The sequence below is a fragment of the Canis lupus genome, chromosome 21 (genome assembly GCF_003254725.2).
Source record: "Canis lupus dingo isolate Sandy chromosome 21, ASM325472v2, whole genome shotgun sequence".
NCBI classification, from domain to species: Eukaryota; Metazoa; Chordata; class Mammalia; order Carnivora; family Canidae; genus Canis; species Canis lupus.
In genome coordinates this window covers 38,097,457-38,113,739 of record NC_064263.1, presented here as the reverse complement: position 1 = coordinate 38,113,739, position 16,283 = coordinate 38,097,457, and the positions used below count along the sequence as shown (strand labels likewise).

The 16,283-nt window shown below is 46.8% G+C and overlaps 1 protein-coding gene across 6 annotated transcripts in view; it reads left to right on the top strand.

Annotated features, from left to right (window-relative positions):
* Positions 1-14,367: 14,367 nt before the first annotated feature.
* Positions 14,368-16,283, top strand: part of LOC112667671 (vitamin D 25-hydroxylase) — a 31,714-nt gene continuing 29,798 nt past the window's right edge. For 3 of the 6 annotated variants that reach the window (XR_007404615.1, XM_035704019.2, XM_049098857.1), the window contains exon 1: positions 14,368-14,660. Coding sequence is in view for 2 of the 6 variants with exons in the window: in XM_035704019.2 (XP_035559912.1) it covers positions 14,436-14,660 (225 nt within the window). In the remaining 4 variants the exon portion in view is untranslated. The remainder of the gene's footprint in view (positions 14,661-16,283) is intronic. The other 3 variants (XM_049098860.1, XM_049098858.1, XM_049098859.1) reach the window with 2 other exon arrangements.

Here is a 16,283-nt window from a genome sequence, read left to right as displayed (position 1 = left end):
GGTGGGGGCTATGACTGATTCTGTTCACTATTACATCCCTAGCAACTAATCTAGTAGGTGCTAAATAATTTTGTGATGAATAACAGAAGGAACATATGGCAAGTCCAGAGACCAGATTTCTGGTTGTGTTGGTGTTGTCTTGCATGACCTTGAATAGAACATTATACTTCCTCTGAGTCTCAGATACCATATTTGGAAGAGGGTCCTCAATAAGATGGTCATAAAGGATTCATCCACTTTAGACTTCTAGTCTATTTAAATATAAGAAAAGGAGAGAAGATGTCAAGATTAGAGGATGGTTCAGAAGGGAGCTGGAGGAGACGCAGTGTCAGGGGTGGTCAGCTAAGCATCCCCAGGACCTGGCAGGAATGATTCCTGGGAGAAATGTGATCTCTCTACAGCTGTCTAGACTTTGGGAATATTGTGAAAAGAAGTTTCCCATTCCTGTTCCTACATACCACTTTGTCATTGAAACCTTCATTTGTGTACTCTACTTCCCAGGGTCAGGACTAGGGTGAGGCAGGTGAGGCATTTTCTTTGGGAGCAAAATTTAAGGGAGCACCAAAAAGCTCCATAATCAAGAAAATACTTTAATGTAACACTTCAAAATCTAAATTAATGCAAAAAGTCCATGACAAACAAGATATCAAAATTTTGGCTCATTCATTAAAGGATGCAACTCTTGATCTTAGGGTCATGAAATTTGAGCCCAAGGTTGGGTATAGAGTTTGCATTTAAAAAAAAGAAAGAGAGAGAGGAGCACCTGGGTGGCTTAGTGATTGAGTGTCTGCCTTTGGCTCAGGGGTCCTGGGATCCTGGGATCAAGTCCCACATCAGGCTACCTGCATGGAGCCTGCTTCTCCCTTTCCCTGTGTTTCTGCCTCTCTTTGTGTGTCTCTCATGAATAAATAAATAATTAAAAAAAAAAAAAAAACAGAGAGAGAGGCATCAAATTTTGAAACTCAAGGTCAGTATCTTCTTTTGCCTCAGATTCCAATATGGCACACCTCATCAGTACTTCCTCTGACTCTCACTCCTTCCCGTTTTGATAAAACACAGGTGTGAGTGCACATACTGGAATATGCAGAAAAAACGCATTTGTGCTGGTTGCCAACACTGTACACCAGGGGAAACACGTCAGGTGAGCAGCCAGGACTCAGGCCAGAGTTGTAGCCATCCAAGAACTGGCAGGGAGCCCTCAAGATAGTCATCTGGCACTGTCCTCAGAATGAGCCCTGGAGGGACTGTTTCCAAAGGCCAAGAAAGAGGCTCTTGCTCCAGCAAAGCAACACTGTCCTCTCTTGAGGCGGTTACTGTTCCATGCACAGAAGTGTCAGAGCTGCATACTGGGTTTTCACATTTCCCCAGGCATCCATTCAATCCTGCAAACTGAAGATGGAATCCCTGCCATGAAACAATAGAATCTTTATTTTCGGTTCCACCCAACATCCTTGTCATTAAAAAAAAAAAACAAAAAAAAAAAACACCATAGACAAACTTTATTGATCATTTTCAATCACTCAAGGAGAAAATGCAGGGAGGAACAAAGTGAGCTATTTTTCTCTGCTGAGCAGTCAGAAAACATGATAAATGGTGACAAGGAAGGATCTATGTTCTGAGGGACGTTTAATGATTCCTGAGGACCACCCCCCTCTACCATTACTATCTCCCAAGAGGTGTGTGGGTGAAGGAGGAAGCATCTCATTAGTGCTGTTAGCCTGTCAGACTGCTGTCAGGATTCCAGTTATCGGCTGCGAATATAACAGGAGAATGCCAAAGAAGAAATGCTTCTTACTTTAGGTGAATGGAAAGTTATTTTTGAAATGAAGGTTAATACTTTAAAAAAATAAATGATGTGAAGGGACTATTCTTAAACTAACTACCTATACTGTGTAATAGTTGTAGCCAGCCCAGACACTGTACCCCTGATGTTGAGAAAAGCAGGCAGGGCTGATGTCAGTCATCCTGCAGGTGATATTCCACTGCTGGTGCCCTGGCATCACAGTATACCCCTCCTGCAGTCTCAACGCCCATCTTTAGTCACCTTCATTGGCTTTTGGTAAGACATTGAGGATAAAGTTTAGCAATGATCTCCCCCCACCCTCCATTTCACTAGAAGATTCTTGATTACTAAGAATTTTAAGTAATCTCTAAATAATATATCAGGCATTTGTAATAGGCAATTGGTAAATAATCGGTGGCTGGAGATCCTATGAAACACCCATTTCAAAAACAATTTTTTAAGATTATCTGTGTGAGAGAGAGAGAACACGACCAGGGGGAGGCACAAAGAAGGAGAAACAGACTCTCCACTGAGCAGCGAGCCCAATGCAGGGCTTGATCCCAGGACCCTGAGATCATGACCTGAGGCAAAATCAAGAGTCAGATGCTCAATTGACTGAGACACCCAGGTGCCCCAAAATACCTCATTTCAATATGTAGATATTCCATACCTGGAGATCCTTCAAAATAGATCTTCAGACCCTAGGGATACCCACATATCAATCAGTGAGCTCAAAACAATTAGGAGGGGATCCCCGGATGGCCCAGCGGTTTAGCGCCTACCTTTGGCCCCAGGGTGTGATCCTGGAGTCCCGGGATCGAGTCCCACATCGGGCTTCCTGCATGGAGCCTGCTTCTCTCTCTGCCCCTCTGTCTCTCTCATGAATAAATAAATAAAATCTTTAAAAAAAAAAAAAACAATTAGGATACCAAGTAGTTGGCTTTATCTCCATGTATTTGCATAAGAAATACAGAAGTGAGAAATTGGAAATACTCTGAGGATAGGGCTTGCTTCATATATGAGGACATGTACTCTTTTTTTTTTTAAACATTTTTTTTTAATTTTTATTTATTTATGATAGTTACACAGAGAGAGAGAGAGAGGCGCAGAGACACAGGCAGAGGGAGAAGCAGGCTCCATGCACCGGGAGCCCGACGTGGGATTCGATCCCGGGTCTCCAGGATCGCGCCCTGGGCCAAAGGCAGGCGCCAAACCGCTGCGCCACCCCCAGGGATCCCTTTTTTTTTTTTTTTTTTAAGGTTTTATTCCTTTATTCATAAGAGACAGAGGGAGAGAGAGAGAGGGAGAGAGAGAGAGAGAGAGAGGCAGAGGGAGAAGCAATCTCCCTGCAAGGAGCTAGATGCGGGACTGGATCCCAGATTCCGGGATCACACCCTGAGCCAAAGGCAGATGCTCAAGCGCTGAGCCACCCAAGTGTCCCAAAGACACGTACTCTTGATATTCTCTTTGGAAGATTTCCCCCCAGATTTCCCTAAGGCTTGCCTCCTGTGGTAAGCAGAATACTCCTTCCCCCTCATATGGCCACAACATATGGATAGGTTAGGTTTCATGGTAAGGGGAAATAAGGTTGCTTAACAGGTGACTGTGGGATGGAAAGATTACCTGGATTTTCCAGAAAGGCCCGACACAACCACAAGAGTCTTTATAAGTAGAAGAGGAAGGCAGAAGGGAATCAGATCCAATGTGAAGACAGCCTGATGTTGCTGGCTTTGAAGATGGAAGAATGGGGAAACAAATCAAAGAAGGTGGAGCAGTTGGAAAAGGAAGGAAACTGGTTTGTAGAGCCTCTAGAAGGAATGCAGCCATATGAACACCTAGCATTTAGCCCAGGAAGACCCGTTTTGGACTTCTGAGTTCAAAAACTGTAAACTTGTAAATTTTTGTGTGTACATTTTAAGCCACTGTCTGTGGTAATTTGTTATAGCCAGCAGCAGGAAACTAATACACCTCTTTATCATGTGATCTAAGCTCAAATGTCATTTTCTTTTCTTTTCTTTCTTTCTTTCTTTCTTTCTTTCTTTCTTTCTTTCTTTCTTTTTTTTTTTTTTTTATTCATGATAGTCATAGAGAGAGGAGAGAGAGGCAGACACAGGCAGAGGGAGAAGCGGGCTCCATGCCGAGAGCCGGACATGGGACTCCATCCCGGGACTCCAGGATCGTGCCCGGGCCAAAGGCAGGCGCTAAACCGCTGAGCCACCCAGGGATCCCCCTCAAATGTCATTTTCTTGGAGACATTTCTTGACATCTCTCACCCACTAAGGTATCTTACCATATACTCATTTCATTTGATCATAATTATCTAAAACTATTTTTATTCCTCTTCCTTTTTACAAGAATGTAAATTCTAGGAGGGTGGAAATTTTTTTGCCTTTCACCTATGTATCTCCATTGCTTAGGAGACCACTACATGACAGACATCCAATAAGTATTTGTCGTGTCGTATCAATGAGCTTTAAGCTACAGAGGACCACAACACTCTTGCCACTGCTAATCACAGCTAAAGGGTAGCTGTTAGAATGAGTCCCATGCCTGGGTAGATCCTATTTTGTAAGGAACTGCTCAGTAGTAAACAGGAATAGGAACAAATACAACATGGGAATTCCCAAATAAGCAATCAGGTAATTTCAGGTAATTTAACAAGCTTGAATAGTAAGTACTGATGTGATTTGGAGTAGTGTGGTTGGGGTCTGGAGCCCAGCCAAGAACCGGGGATTGTGAGGAGCAACTGATTATATACATGGTTGGGGGAAGTTACAGGAAGGGAAGTTCCAAAAGGATATTCATATGCTAAAGAAGACTCACAGGATACCTGGGGCCTTGCTATTGTCAAACCTCTAGCAAGGCATTAACATTAAGGCAATTGGGAACTTCCTAGAGGAATGTTGTACTTCTCCTGCCTCAGGTATTTGTCCTTGGGCTGCAGGTTAGGACATTTAATTTTATCAACACTTCCTTCTGCCTTTGTTTCCCACGTCATTCCCCTGTGAACCACTCTGACCCTTAAATCTTTAAGGTTGTAGAGGGTGAAAAGTCATATCTTCTGTAATTTCTTCCTGCTGAACAGGCAGAGATGTCCCTACCTGTGGGTCAGCATTGGTCAGTTACCAAAGGCAGAAGCAGTCAATCCAAGGTAAACAACATATATGAACCTTCTTGAGTAGAAAGGGTCATCTGTCAGCTGGAAACTATGGCAGTGAAGGAGGCTTGGAACCAGGCAGGGAGACACCGGAAAAGACAACAAAAGAAAGTCAGTATTATGATAAGAAAAACTCTTAATAAAAAGACCCTTGATAGTTAACTAAAATTTTCCTCCAGGCTTCCAGTCCTTTATTGTCATTTGAAGTCTTCCATGGGTTCACAGGAATAAGAAGGCATGTTAGTTTGCTCATTGGCTTCCTATGAAGGAGATGCAGTTTTTATTCTAGATATATGGGTCCATGAAGAGTAGGCTTCTAATTGTATTGCAGGGGGAATACAAAATAAGACCGGGTAGGGGCCTTTCCCTTTAAATCCAGTTAAATCCCCTCCTGGATTGGACTTCCAATCCTTTAAATAAACCATTCTCTATGGTTTATATGGGGTGGGTTGCCAGTGACTATGAGATCAGGTTTAAGAAGGATATGGTTTACATATTCATTTAGATTTATGAATTAACCTGGCCTCCAGTGAATAATTTAATAAAGCATTATTGTCTCCATCTCTTGATAGGTCTACAGTGAGAAAAGGTTTTCTATATAGTAACTTAAAGGGCTTCAGACCTCACCTATATTCCAAAACTTCATCAATTGGAGTGTTAGAACTTTCAATCCTGTCCCCTGGAGCTCCAGGAAGTGGAGTTGGGTTAAAACTGAATCAGTGATGGCCAATGATTTACTCAATCATGCTTATATAATGAGGCTTCTGTGAAAACTCAAAAATACAGAGTTCATAAATCTCCCAGGCTGGTGAGCTTGTATGCAGGGAGAGTACCACCTGGACGGGGCATGGAGCCTCCCAACTCCCTATGCATGCATTCCTTCCATCCGGCTGTTCCTGAGTTACATCCTGTTATAATAACCAGTAATCTATTAAGTACAATGTTTCTTTGACTTTGTAAGCCACTCTCAAATTAATCAAACCAAAGGAAGCAATTATTGGAACTTCTGATTTATGACTGGTGGGTCAGAAGTTCAGGTGACAGTGATGAGGGAGCAGAAGGCTAGCTGAGAATAAAGAACAAGCTGATACCCTGCAACCTCCCAGCCTCCCACTCCTGGATAGGATATGTGACATTCCTCCAGGAATCTACCAACTGTCTTAATGCTAAGGCCTTGCTAGAGAGGAAAACAACTTTAATTTCACAATGGCAAGGCCTCCATTGTATCTTGTAGGTCCTCTTTAGTATGTGAAAGTTCTTTTGAAAATCTCGTTTTCCTGACCTCCCTCAATTCCCAAGTACATAAATCAGTCACTCCTCAAAAACCCAGTGCAGCTGCTCTTCCTGCCCATGGGTCCTGTCCCCCTGCTTTAAGAATAAAACTACCATTTTGCACCAAAGACATCTTAAGAATTCTTTCTTGGTTGTCGGCTCTGGACCTCACCTATATTCCAAAACCTCATCACAGATAGCCAAATTAGGACTAATTTCTTTGTAAAACAAGTCTAATTTTAACAAAGTTGGCCTAATGATTTACATAAGCTCAGCAAGAGTAGTGATTGATCATATAGATATTTTAGAATCTGCTTTGCTGGAACTTTTTATAAGGAATCTCTAGACTGAACTTGTTAGTACCCTCTCCAGGCCAGAAGTCAAGCCAAGTGTTTGCCATCAGAAATACCTGGAATTGAGGGACCCTGGGTGTCTCAATGGTTGAGTGTCTGCCTTCCTCCATAGGACATGATCCTGGGATCTAGTCCCACATCAGGCTCCCCACAGGGAGCCTGCTTCTCCCTTTGCCTATGTCTCTGCGTCTCTCATGAATACATAAAATCTTAAAAAAAAAAAAAAATACCTGGAATTACCTGTAGATTTGAGCAAATTTGTCTTCTGGAGGACCCCAGAGTATCCTGAGATTCCTGCATCCGCCAGGAACTGACGACATTCTTTACTCACTTGGTAAGACTGCTGGGAACTCTGTATCAGGCTAAACATTTCCAAAGGGCTTTAGTGGATTCATGCTTCATAAAGTCAACCTTAGTTCCTCAAGGCTGTGTGGTCATATCCGACTCTATGTATGTCTCTAATATGGCATTCTAGTCAAAGCCTTGGTAAAATAACCAATGTTTCCAATGGTGTCCTGTTACAAGGAGAACACACTCTTTGAATTTATGCAAATGACTGCAATTGCCATGAAATAAATGATATTTATGAAGAACTTTTGAATTTCAAGAGGGTTCAGGTAGAAAAATGAGTCTTCAATTTGTTCTCATCGGAATATTTTATCTTATTTTTTATATCATAGCTATCTTAAGAGAAAGTTTCCTTAGTCTGGAAGAGCAAATATTAGAGAACCAGCAGTGTTTTTATGGAGGCCGAGAAAAATTAAGGCCATCCCACCTAAAGTTTAGCATTAGCACAAGTACAGCTATCTTAGGCCTCTGAATAAGAGCTGAACTTTATGGGAAAAGCTTCAGAATGTCCTCAATGTCCTTGGCAGGGAATCCCATACCAGAAAGACAACAGAGCTCAGAGCTGCCCTCGGCAGAGAATCCCAGATCAGAAAGACAACAGAGCCCAAGCCCATAGTAGAAAGTCCCATATTAGAATGAGAACAGAGCTCAATGCCTTTAAGCCCCATATCAGAATGTAAACAGAACTTGAGAAATTCCAGGATCCCTGGGTGGCACAGGGGTTTGGTGCCTGCCTTTGGCCCAGGGCGTGATCCCGGAGACCCGGGATCGAATCCCACACCGGGCTCCCGGTGCATGGAGCCTGCTTCTCCCTCTGCCTGTCTCTGCCTCTCTCTCTCTCTCTCTGACTATCATAAATAAATTAAAAAAAAAAAAAAGAACTTGAGAAATTCCTTCACCCTTTCTGAAAATCCCCTAGACCAGCCTATAAAAAACCCAGCTGTAACCCACTTCGGGGTCCAAGTCCCTGCTCCGCTGTGTCGGGTATACTTGGACCCAAGCTCGAGCTTGCTAATAAACCCTTGTGCGCTTGCATTGGTGTCGGCTCCTTGGTGGTTTCTCGGATTCGCAATCTTGGGCACATCTTAAACAAGAGTCACAAAAACTATCAGTTCCTCAGTTTTAGTTCTGGAAATTCTTACCAATTTTAGTTTTAGGATTTAAAAGATATAAAAACTGTGTTTGTCAAAAGTCTTTTTAAAATCTGGAAGATAGGGGATCCCTGGGTCGCTCAGCGGTGTAGTGCCTGCCTTTGGCCCAGGGCGCGATCCTGGAGTCCCGGGATGGAGTCCCATGTCCGGCTCTCGGCATGGAGCCTGCTTCTCCCTTCTCCTGTGTCTCTGCCTCTCTCTCTATGTCTCATAAATCAATCAATCAATCAATCTTAAAAAAAAATCTGGAAGATGAAAAAAATAAAAAAATAAAATCTGGAAGATGAAATAGGTTTTGCAAGAGAATATGAACAATGATTACATAAATAAGTGACAAAAAGACTCAAAAATGGACATAAAGATCTGATGAGAGGTTATAATAGAGCTGACAAGGAAATCTGGTTATTTATGTGACATGTCACACTTCAAAAAACAGAATTTTAAGTGATGGCCTTAGAACATGTTAAAACTTTAGGAACTGCATATCATCTCTAGAATAGTTACAGCATTTACCCAAGCAATATAACCTAAGGCTTATCTTGTTATTTAACGGTGCTTCCAGAGTAATTTAACATACCAAATAAAAAGGCCTTAAGAGGGATCCCTGGGTGGCGCAGCGGTTTAGTGCCTGCCTTTGGCCCAGGGCGTGATCCTGGAGACCCGGAATCGAGTCCCACGTCGGGGTCCCGGTGCATGGAGCCTGCTTCTCCCTCTGCTTGTGTCTCTGCCTTTCTCTCTCTCTCTGTGTGACTGTAATAAATAAAATTAAAAAAAAAAAAGGCCTTAAGATTCAGAGACTTCATTTACAATTTAAATCTTTGGGGATCCCTGGGTGGTGCAGCGGTTTGGCGTCTGCCTTTGGCCCAGGGCGCGATCCTGGAGACCCGGGATCGAGTCCCACGTCGGACTCCCAGTGCATGGAGCCTGCTTCTCCCTCTGCCTGTGTCTCTGCCTCTCTCTCTCTCTCTCTGTGACTATCATAAATAAATTAAAAAAAAATAAATCTTTGGAAGTTTTTTTTTTTCAAGATTTGATTTATTCACGAGAGACACACAAAGAGAAAGGCAGAGACACAGGCAGAGGGGAAAAGCAGGCTCCCTGTAGGGGGCCTGACACGGGACTTGACCCCGGGTCTCCAGGATCACATCCCCGACCAAGGCGGCGCTAAACCGCTGAGCTACCCGGGCTGCCCATCTTTGGGAGTTTAAAAAAAAGGGAAAAGAAAACACTCAAAGTTATAACATGTGCCTGAATAGGATTACAGATAATTACTGTCAGGTTTAATCTGATCGGCAGTGAAATGGAATAGAGAGGCCGGGCAAAAGTTGGTGGAAACAGGCTTTTATTGGGACGCCCTCCTGGGGGAGGTTCCGCAGCCGCAGGGGAGGGAGAGAGGGGAGAAGTCGCGCCCAGGCAAACCTTAGGGGTAGTTTTCGCCGGGAAGATGGGGGCAGGGCCATTCCGATTAGTGCAAGGGTTACAGGTCTTTGTGTGCTAAGGTAGGGTAGGGCGGCAAGGCGGGCTTATTGGGAGGTTGCTGGCCTGGGGTCTGCCGTTTTGAGGTCCCCAGTCTCGCCAGCCCAACAATTACAAAACTTCTTTATTTAACCAAGGTGACAATAAGAGATTCCAAAGGCAAATATGTAGGGTTATATAGGTGTTAGTAAAACTTAGCTCCTTTAATATTGAGAAGCTTTAACCAAGTGATCAAAGACTTGATAAAGATAAAACCTAAAACCTGCCTGGTTTTCCAGGCAGACAAAAGAAAAAAAAATTGTTTACATTTTCTTATCAAGTACAGACCGACAATTCCAAAAAACTTTAGTCTTTTTAACACAGAGAAAAGCAGAATTTTTTACCCATTCATTTCAACTTGAGTCCTGACCCACATATAAAATTCCTTTCCAAAGATTTTCCTTTGTAAACTTATAATTTTTTCATTCAGAGTTGCTTCCCTTATTCCCATCAGTCTTATATTTAGCAGAATTTCAACTCTTCAGGGTGCTCAGCAGTTGAGCGTCTGCCTTCGGATCAGGGCATGATCCGGAATCTGGGATCGTGTCCCGCATCGGGCTCGCTGCAAGGAGCCTGCTTCTCCCTCTGCCTGTGTCTCTGCCTCTCTCTCTCTGTGTCTCTCATGAATAAATAAATAAATCTTAAAAAAATTTTTTTCAACTCTTTGAAACCTCAGTATCCAGTGAAAACTAAGTTGTAACCAATTGTGAACTGTCAAAAATTCTTTAGATGGCAAAATTATGAATCAGTTAAGTACAAAGAATGTTTTCAAACAGATACAGAAATCCTTAGTTTCTTTGCAATAAGAAGTCTAAAGCGCAAACCTACACCAGCAATCAATGTGTTACTATTCTATCACATTTGGGAAAACTCTAGATGTCCAAGAATTCAGTTCCATTTATTATCTAACGAAGACTTTAACGTTTCAGGTTACCAAACACTTTGAACATTATCTTTAACAATTACCCATGAAAACTTAAGACAGACAGACAAAATTAACTATCATTTTAAGTCATCTTTTTGCTAACAAATTGCAACAGAGATAACATGAGCTTATTTGACTTTTAGTAAATCTTGGTAGAATAAAGTTTCAATTAGCTTAAATACCGAATTATGTTCCACCTGGACTCACTTTAAAGTCAATTAATTTGATCCCCTTTGTCAGTTTTTACCTGCGACCCTGGTGGGGAAATCTGAAGTTAGTTAGTGTTAAGTCCGAGGGGGTACTCTCTAATTCTGGACAGTGAAGGTAGGAGGGGGAGCAATGGTGCAGAAACAGGAGGTGAGGACAGCAGAGGTCAAATGCCTCAAGTAAGGCCAAAGGCAGATAAAAGCCTAGAGTGCAGAGGTAGAGGTCCTAAAATCTGTCAGCTCGGATGAGCAGATACAGATTCTCTTTCCTTAAATGTTGCTACTGAACTGTTTCCAGTGGGTTAAAAGGCATCCAAGTAAAAGTCCTTGGGGACTGAAGAGAAATGGTCCATTCCCCCCAACTCTCAGTAGTGCCCCTAACAGGATGGGTCAGGGGTTCCCGGTGTCAAAGCGACCCAAGACATCCCTCAAATGAAATCACTAGGATCACAGCCTGTGTAAAGGCCCAGCAGGAGGGAGGCCTCTGCCCTACCCTCAGCTTTTCTGTCACATTTTAGACTACAGTGGGTGCTGGCATATGGACTGAGTTTGCCTTGCTGTGAAGGCCACAAAGAACTAGCCATTTTTGACCCATGGAAAACACTAGAAAAGTTTTACAAGAGGAAACTGCCCAATTTTGTAACTTAAGTAGTTAGTAGAGGACATTGGGAGAAAATAGTAGAAGTCCATCGTGATATAAGTGACATTCCAACACATATAGTCTTTATAGCCAACTTTGTTAGGAAACAATCCCCAGGCAAGTTGTTTTTTTAAAGATTTATTTATTCATGAAAGACACAAAAAGGCGGAGACATAGGCAGAGGGAGAAGCAGGCTCCCTGAGAGGAGGCCCGATGTAGGACTCGATCCCAGTACCCTGAGATCACCACCGAGCCACTCAGATAGCCCCCTCCCCCCAGTTTTTTTTTTTTTTTTCCCCCCAGTTGGGTTTTAACTCAATCTGGTTCTGGTTTCTGCGGGCTCCCAGGGAAGGTCTCACAGCCAGAAGCGGCTAGACCAGAGAAGCAGAGGGGGGGATCACATTAGACCAATGTGGAGGAAACCTCACATGGGAGTCTTAGGATTAGTGGTCATCTGGGTGACTTAAGTGGCTGTCCCATGCCCAAGGCAGACAAGTTTGTATAAGGACAGGAAAAGAGAGGACATCAGGTTTCTGGATCCTTTTCTTTTTTTTTAAGATTTTATTTATTTTTTCATGAGAGACACAGAGAGAGAGAGGCAGAGACACAGGCAGAAGGAGAAGCAGGCTCCACACAGGGAGCCGGACTTGGGACTCCATCCAGGGTCTCCAGGATCACGCCCTGGGCCAAGGGCGGCACCAAACCGCTGAGCCACTCGGGCTGCCCAGGTTTCTGGATCTTACTACTATTCAGGCCATGGTACTACCTGCCAGAAGGCAGACTTTTTCCCTCCCCATAGAGTAGCCACAAGCTAGAGGATGGCAGCCTGAACAACTGATATGAAAGAAAGTGTTCTGATAAAATTGTCCTTTGGAAAGCCCTGGAATGAAAGTAAAGGGAGAGGAAGTACTCACCAAGTTGCAATGTGGCTCAGAGTCCAGATGAAGACTCAAGCCCCACAGGCCAGCGCCAAGTGATATTTTTGGAGTAGCATTGTTGGAGTCTGGAGCCAATAGCCAAGAAAGAATCCTTGAGACATTTTTGGTGCAAAAAAGTGGTTTTACTAAAGCAGGAGGATAAGACGCATGGGTAGAAAAGAGCTGTTGCCCCAGAATTGTGAGGAGCAACTGACTATATACTTTGGGGTTGGGGGTAGCAACAGGAAAGGAAGTTCCAAAAGGATTTTCATATGCTGAAGAAGACTCACAGGATACCCGAGGCTTGCTATTGTCAAGCCAGGGTTGGTTCTTGTCTCACAGAGTCGAAGAATGAATCGAGGCCACAGGAGAGTGAGTAAAGGGACAGAAGTTTATTAGGTAAAGATACAGAGAAAGAAGCTCTCAGAAATGAGAGCGGTCCCGACAAGGATGCCACCGAGGGCTTGTAGGGTTGATCTTTTATTGGAAGCCTAATCGGGGAACCTAAATCCTTTTAACATTATCTATTGGCATCACCATTGAGTAAGGACTATTGATAACATCTTTAATGGCTTACTTCTTCTTTGGGGCCTGGTTATTCTTTATTGGTCACAAGTAGCTGTTATAACAAGACACCCTCCCCACCCACATCTTAGGGCATGGTGGTCTGACTTGTTCCTTTATCTCTAGTTTCCTTACACCTCAGCATTTTGGGGATTTTTGGGAGCCTGCTTTTGTGGCTCCCTACCTAGCCCTGCCTAGCCTTGTCTCTAACTCACCTTCAGCAAGGCATTAAGATAGTGAGGAACTTCCTGAAGGAAGGTTATACTTCTTGCCTCAAGTATTTGTCAATGGCCTATAGGTTAGGACAGTTAATTTTATCTACTTTTCCCTCTCCCTTTGTTTCCTACATCAAGTACCATCTCTGGGCAACTGCAGACTATTGAGTCCTCTGTGATTGCCAAGAAGTCACCGTTTGGGAAGCCGAGAAAGGGTTGAAAGATGCATGATTAACTCAGGTAACCTATGAATTGCATCATCACAGTTCTTAGGGGATCACATACAAAAATGCCTCATAATGACCAAGGAACAAATGAGTAAAACAGGAAAATATTTTCTTTTAGTATGATGAGTCAGGTCTCAAGCATTTTTTTAAGGATTTTTTTTATTTATTTATTTATTCATGAGAGACACAGAGAGAGATGTAGAGACACAGGCAGAGGGAGAAGCAGGCTCCATGCAGGGAGCCCGGCGGGACTCGATCCTAGGACCCCGGGATCATGACCTGAGCCAAAGGCAGATGCGCAACCCCTGAGCCACCCCAGGCACCCCTCAATCATTAATTCTAAAGATTATCAGGTTTAGCTCAGGACTGAGTTCTGATCATGTTTGCAGTTTTTTCACTCCTAAATAGCTCATTTAAGAGTTTCTTATGTAATAGTTCCTAAAAAGCCACCCTCAGAAAGGGCTGGCCAGGGAAGCAGGAGCCTCCCGGGTCACTGAGGGAGGTGATGCCCACGCGTTCCCCAGGCCCCGGGGTCCACACCCTGGAAAGGGGCCACCCCCCTCCCCCCACTGTCGAGTTCGCTGGGAGCCACGCCCAGATCCAAAGAGTGGCCGCCGCCTCTGCGCCGCAGACTCCGAGCCTGGCGGGGCCCGAGTAACTGCCCGGGGCGGCCGGCCAAAGGCCAGGGGGCGGGGCCGGGGCTGCCGGCCGATGGCCAGGGGGCGGGGCCGGGGGCGGGGCCAGGGCGGCCGGCCGAGGGCCAGGGGGCGGGGCCGGGGCTGCCGGCCGAGGGCCAGGGGGCGGGGCCAGGGGCGGGGCCAGGGCGGCCGGCCGAGGGCCAGGGGGCGGGGCCGGGACCAGGGCGGCCGGCCGAGGGCCAGGGGGCGGGGCCAGGGCGGCCGGCCGAGGGCCAGGGGGCGGGGCCAGGGCTGCCGGCCGAGGGCCAGGGGGCGGGGCCAGGGCGGCCGGCCGAAGGCCAGGGGGCGGGGCCGGGGCCAGGGCCGAGGTCCAGGGGCGGGGCCAGGGCGGCCGGCCGAGGGCCAGGGGGCGGGGCCAGGGCGGCCGGGCGGGGGCGGGGGCGGGGGCGGGGGCGGGGGCGGCGGGCCTGGTGCGAGCGCGCTGCTCGGCGGCGGGGTTGGCGGCCCCGGCCCGCGGCCCTGCCATGCGGGGTCCCCCGGGCGCTGAGGCGTGCGCCGCGGGGCTCGGAGCCGCGCTCCTTCTGCTGCTCTTCGTGCTGGGGGTCCGCCAGCTGCTGAAGCAGAGGCGGCCGGCCGGCTTCCCCCCCGGGCCGTCGGGGCTGCCATTTATCGGCAACATCTACTCGCTGGCGGCCTCGGGCGAGCTCGCCCACGTCTACATGAGAAAGCAGAGCCGGGTGTACGGCGAGGTACAGCCCGGCGGGCTGCGGGCTGCGGGCTGCGGGCGGGGGCCCCGGGCCTTCCTCCGGGGTGGGCTGCACGGCCGCCGCGGGGCCCGAGCGGTCGGGACGCCCCTTCGGCGTTCTAGCGACTTGGAGGGAAACCGGCTTCCCGAGTCGGGGCGGGGGCGGGTGTAGACCTGCCCGAGGCCGCGCCCCGCCGGGGAAGCCCCGCCCCGCAGGGCCGCCCGCTGCCGCCGCCTAGCGGTATCCCGCGGGACCCTCCGGCTTGCTGAGGGCGCCGAGGTGCTGCGCCTGCGCCTTGGGACCCGCCGCTCCGAGAGCGCCCAGGCTGTGCTCCGCGCAGGCGCAGTGGGGCCCTGGGGGGGTGGTGGGTTTTTTGCCCCCCCCCCTTTTTTTTGTCAGCCTGTGGGAAGTAGACGTGTGTGCGGATCTGTCTGGCTTCTGGCGAAAATGAGGCATCCAAACCCTAGGTCCAGATTAACGTTTAATGGGACATTCCTAAATGTTTGCATCTAAGGATGGCTCGTCTAGGCGTCTACTGGAGGGAGCAGGAAGCGCAGGGAAGGGCCTGGCCGGGAGGGGCTCTGGGAAATAATCATGGAAGAACGAAGGAGTTCGGGACTAAAAACCGGTGCGGAGGCCCACAGCGCAGGGGCAGTGGCGGCCTGGTGGTCGGGAGCATCCTCGTGGCCGACACGACTGTGCGGCCGGCCAGCATCCCCCGCCACGGGAGGCTCACCTGTAATCTCACCGTCCCGCCGACCTGCTACTTGCAGTCTTTCCTGATGAGGTTTTGGTATATAGGTGAGGTTTGGTGGGGTGAGGTCCGGAGCCCACCACCAAGAAAGAATTCTTGAGACCTCTTTGCAAAATGGTGGTTTTATTAAAGCACAGGGACAGGACCCGTGGGCAGGAATTGCTACTGCCCCAGGCCTGTGAGGTGTGGCTGATTATATACCTGGGAGCTGGGAGGGGTCTGAGGGGAGGTACTCTCCAAGGAGTTTTGGAAGCAAGGTTTCCAGGACCTTGAGGGGGCTAGCTATTGTTGGGAAAAGGTCACCTATTATGTCTGATAAACCCTGAGTCCTGAGACCCTTCAAATGTCTTTCAGTGGGCCATGTGCTTTCAGTGCAACATGTATCTTGGGGGTTTAGAGATGATGGGAAAATTCCTTTTTTTTTTTATTTTTATTTTTATTTTTATTTATTCATGGGACATACAGAAAGAGAGGCAGAGACACAGGCAGAGGGAGAAGCAAGCTCCATGTGGGGAGCCGGACTTGGGACTCATCCCAGGTCTCCAGGGTCATGCCCTGGGCTGCAGGCAGATGCTCAGCCACTGAGCCACCCGGGCTGCCCAAAGGGAAAATTCTTTTTTTTTTTTTTAATTTATTTTTTATTGGTGTTCAATTTGCCAACATATAGAATAACACCCAGTGCTCATCCCATGAAGTGCCCCCCTCAGTGCCCATCACCCAGTCACCCTTACCCCTCGACCACCTCCCCTTCCACCACCCCTCGTTCGTTTCCCAGAGTTAGGAGTCTCTCATGTTCTGTCTCCCTTTCTGATATTTCCCACTCATTTTTTCTCCTTTCCCCTTTATTCCTTTTCACTATTTTTTATATTCCC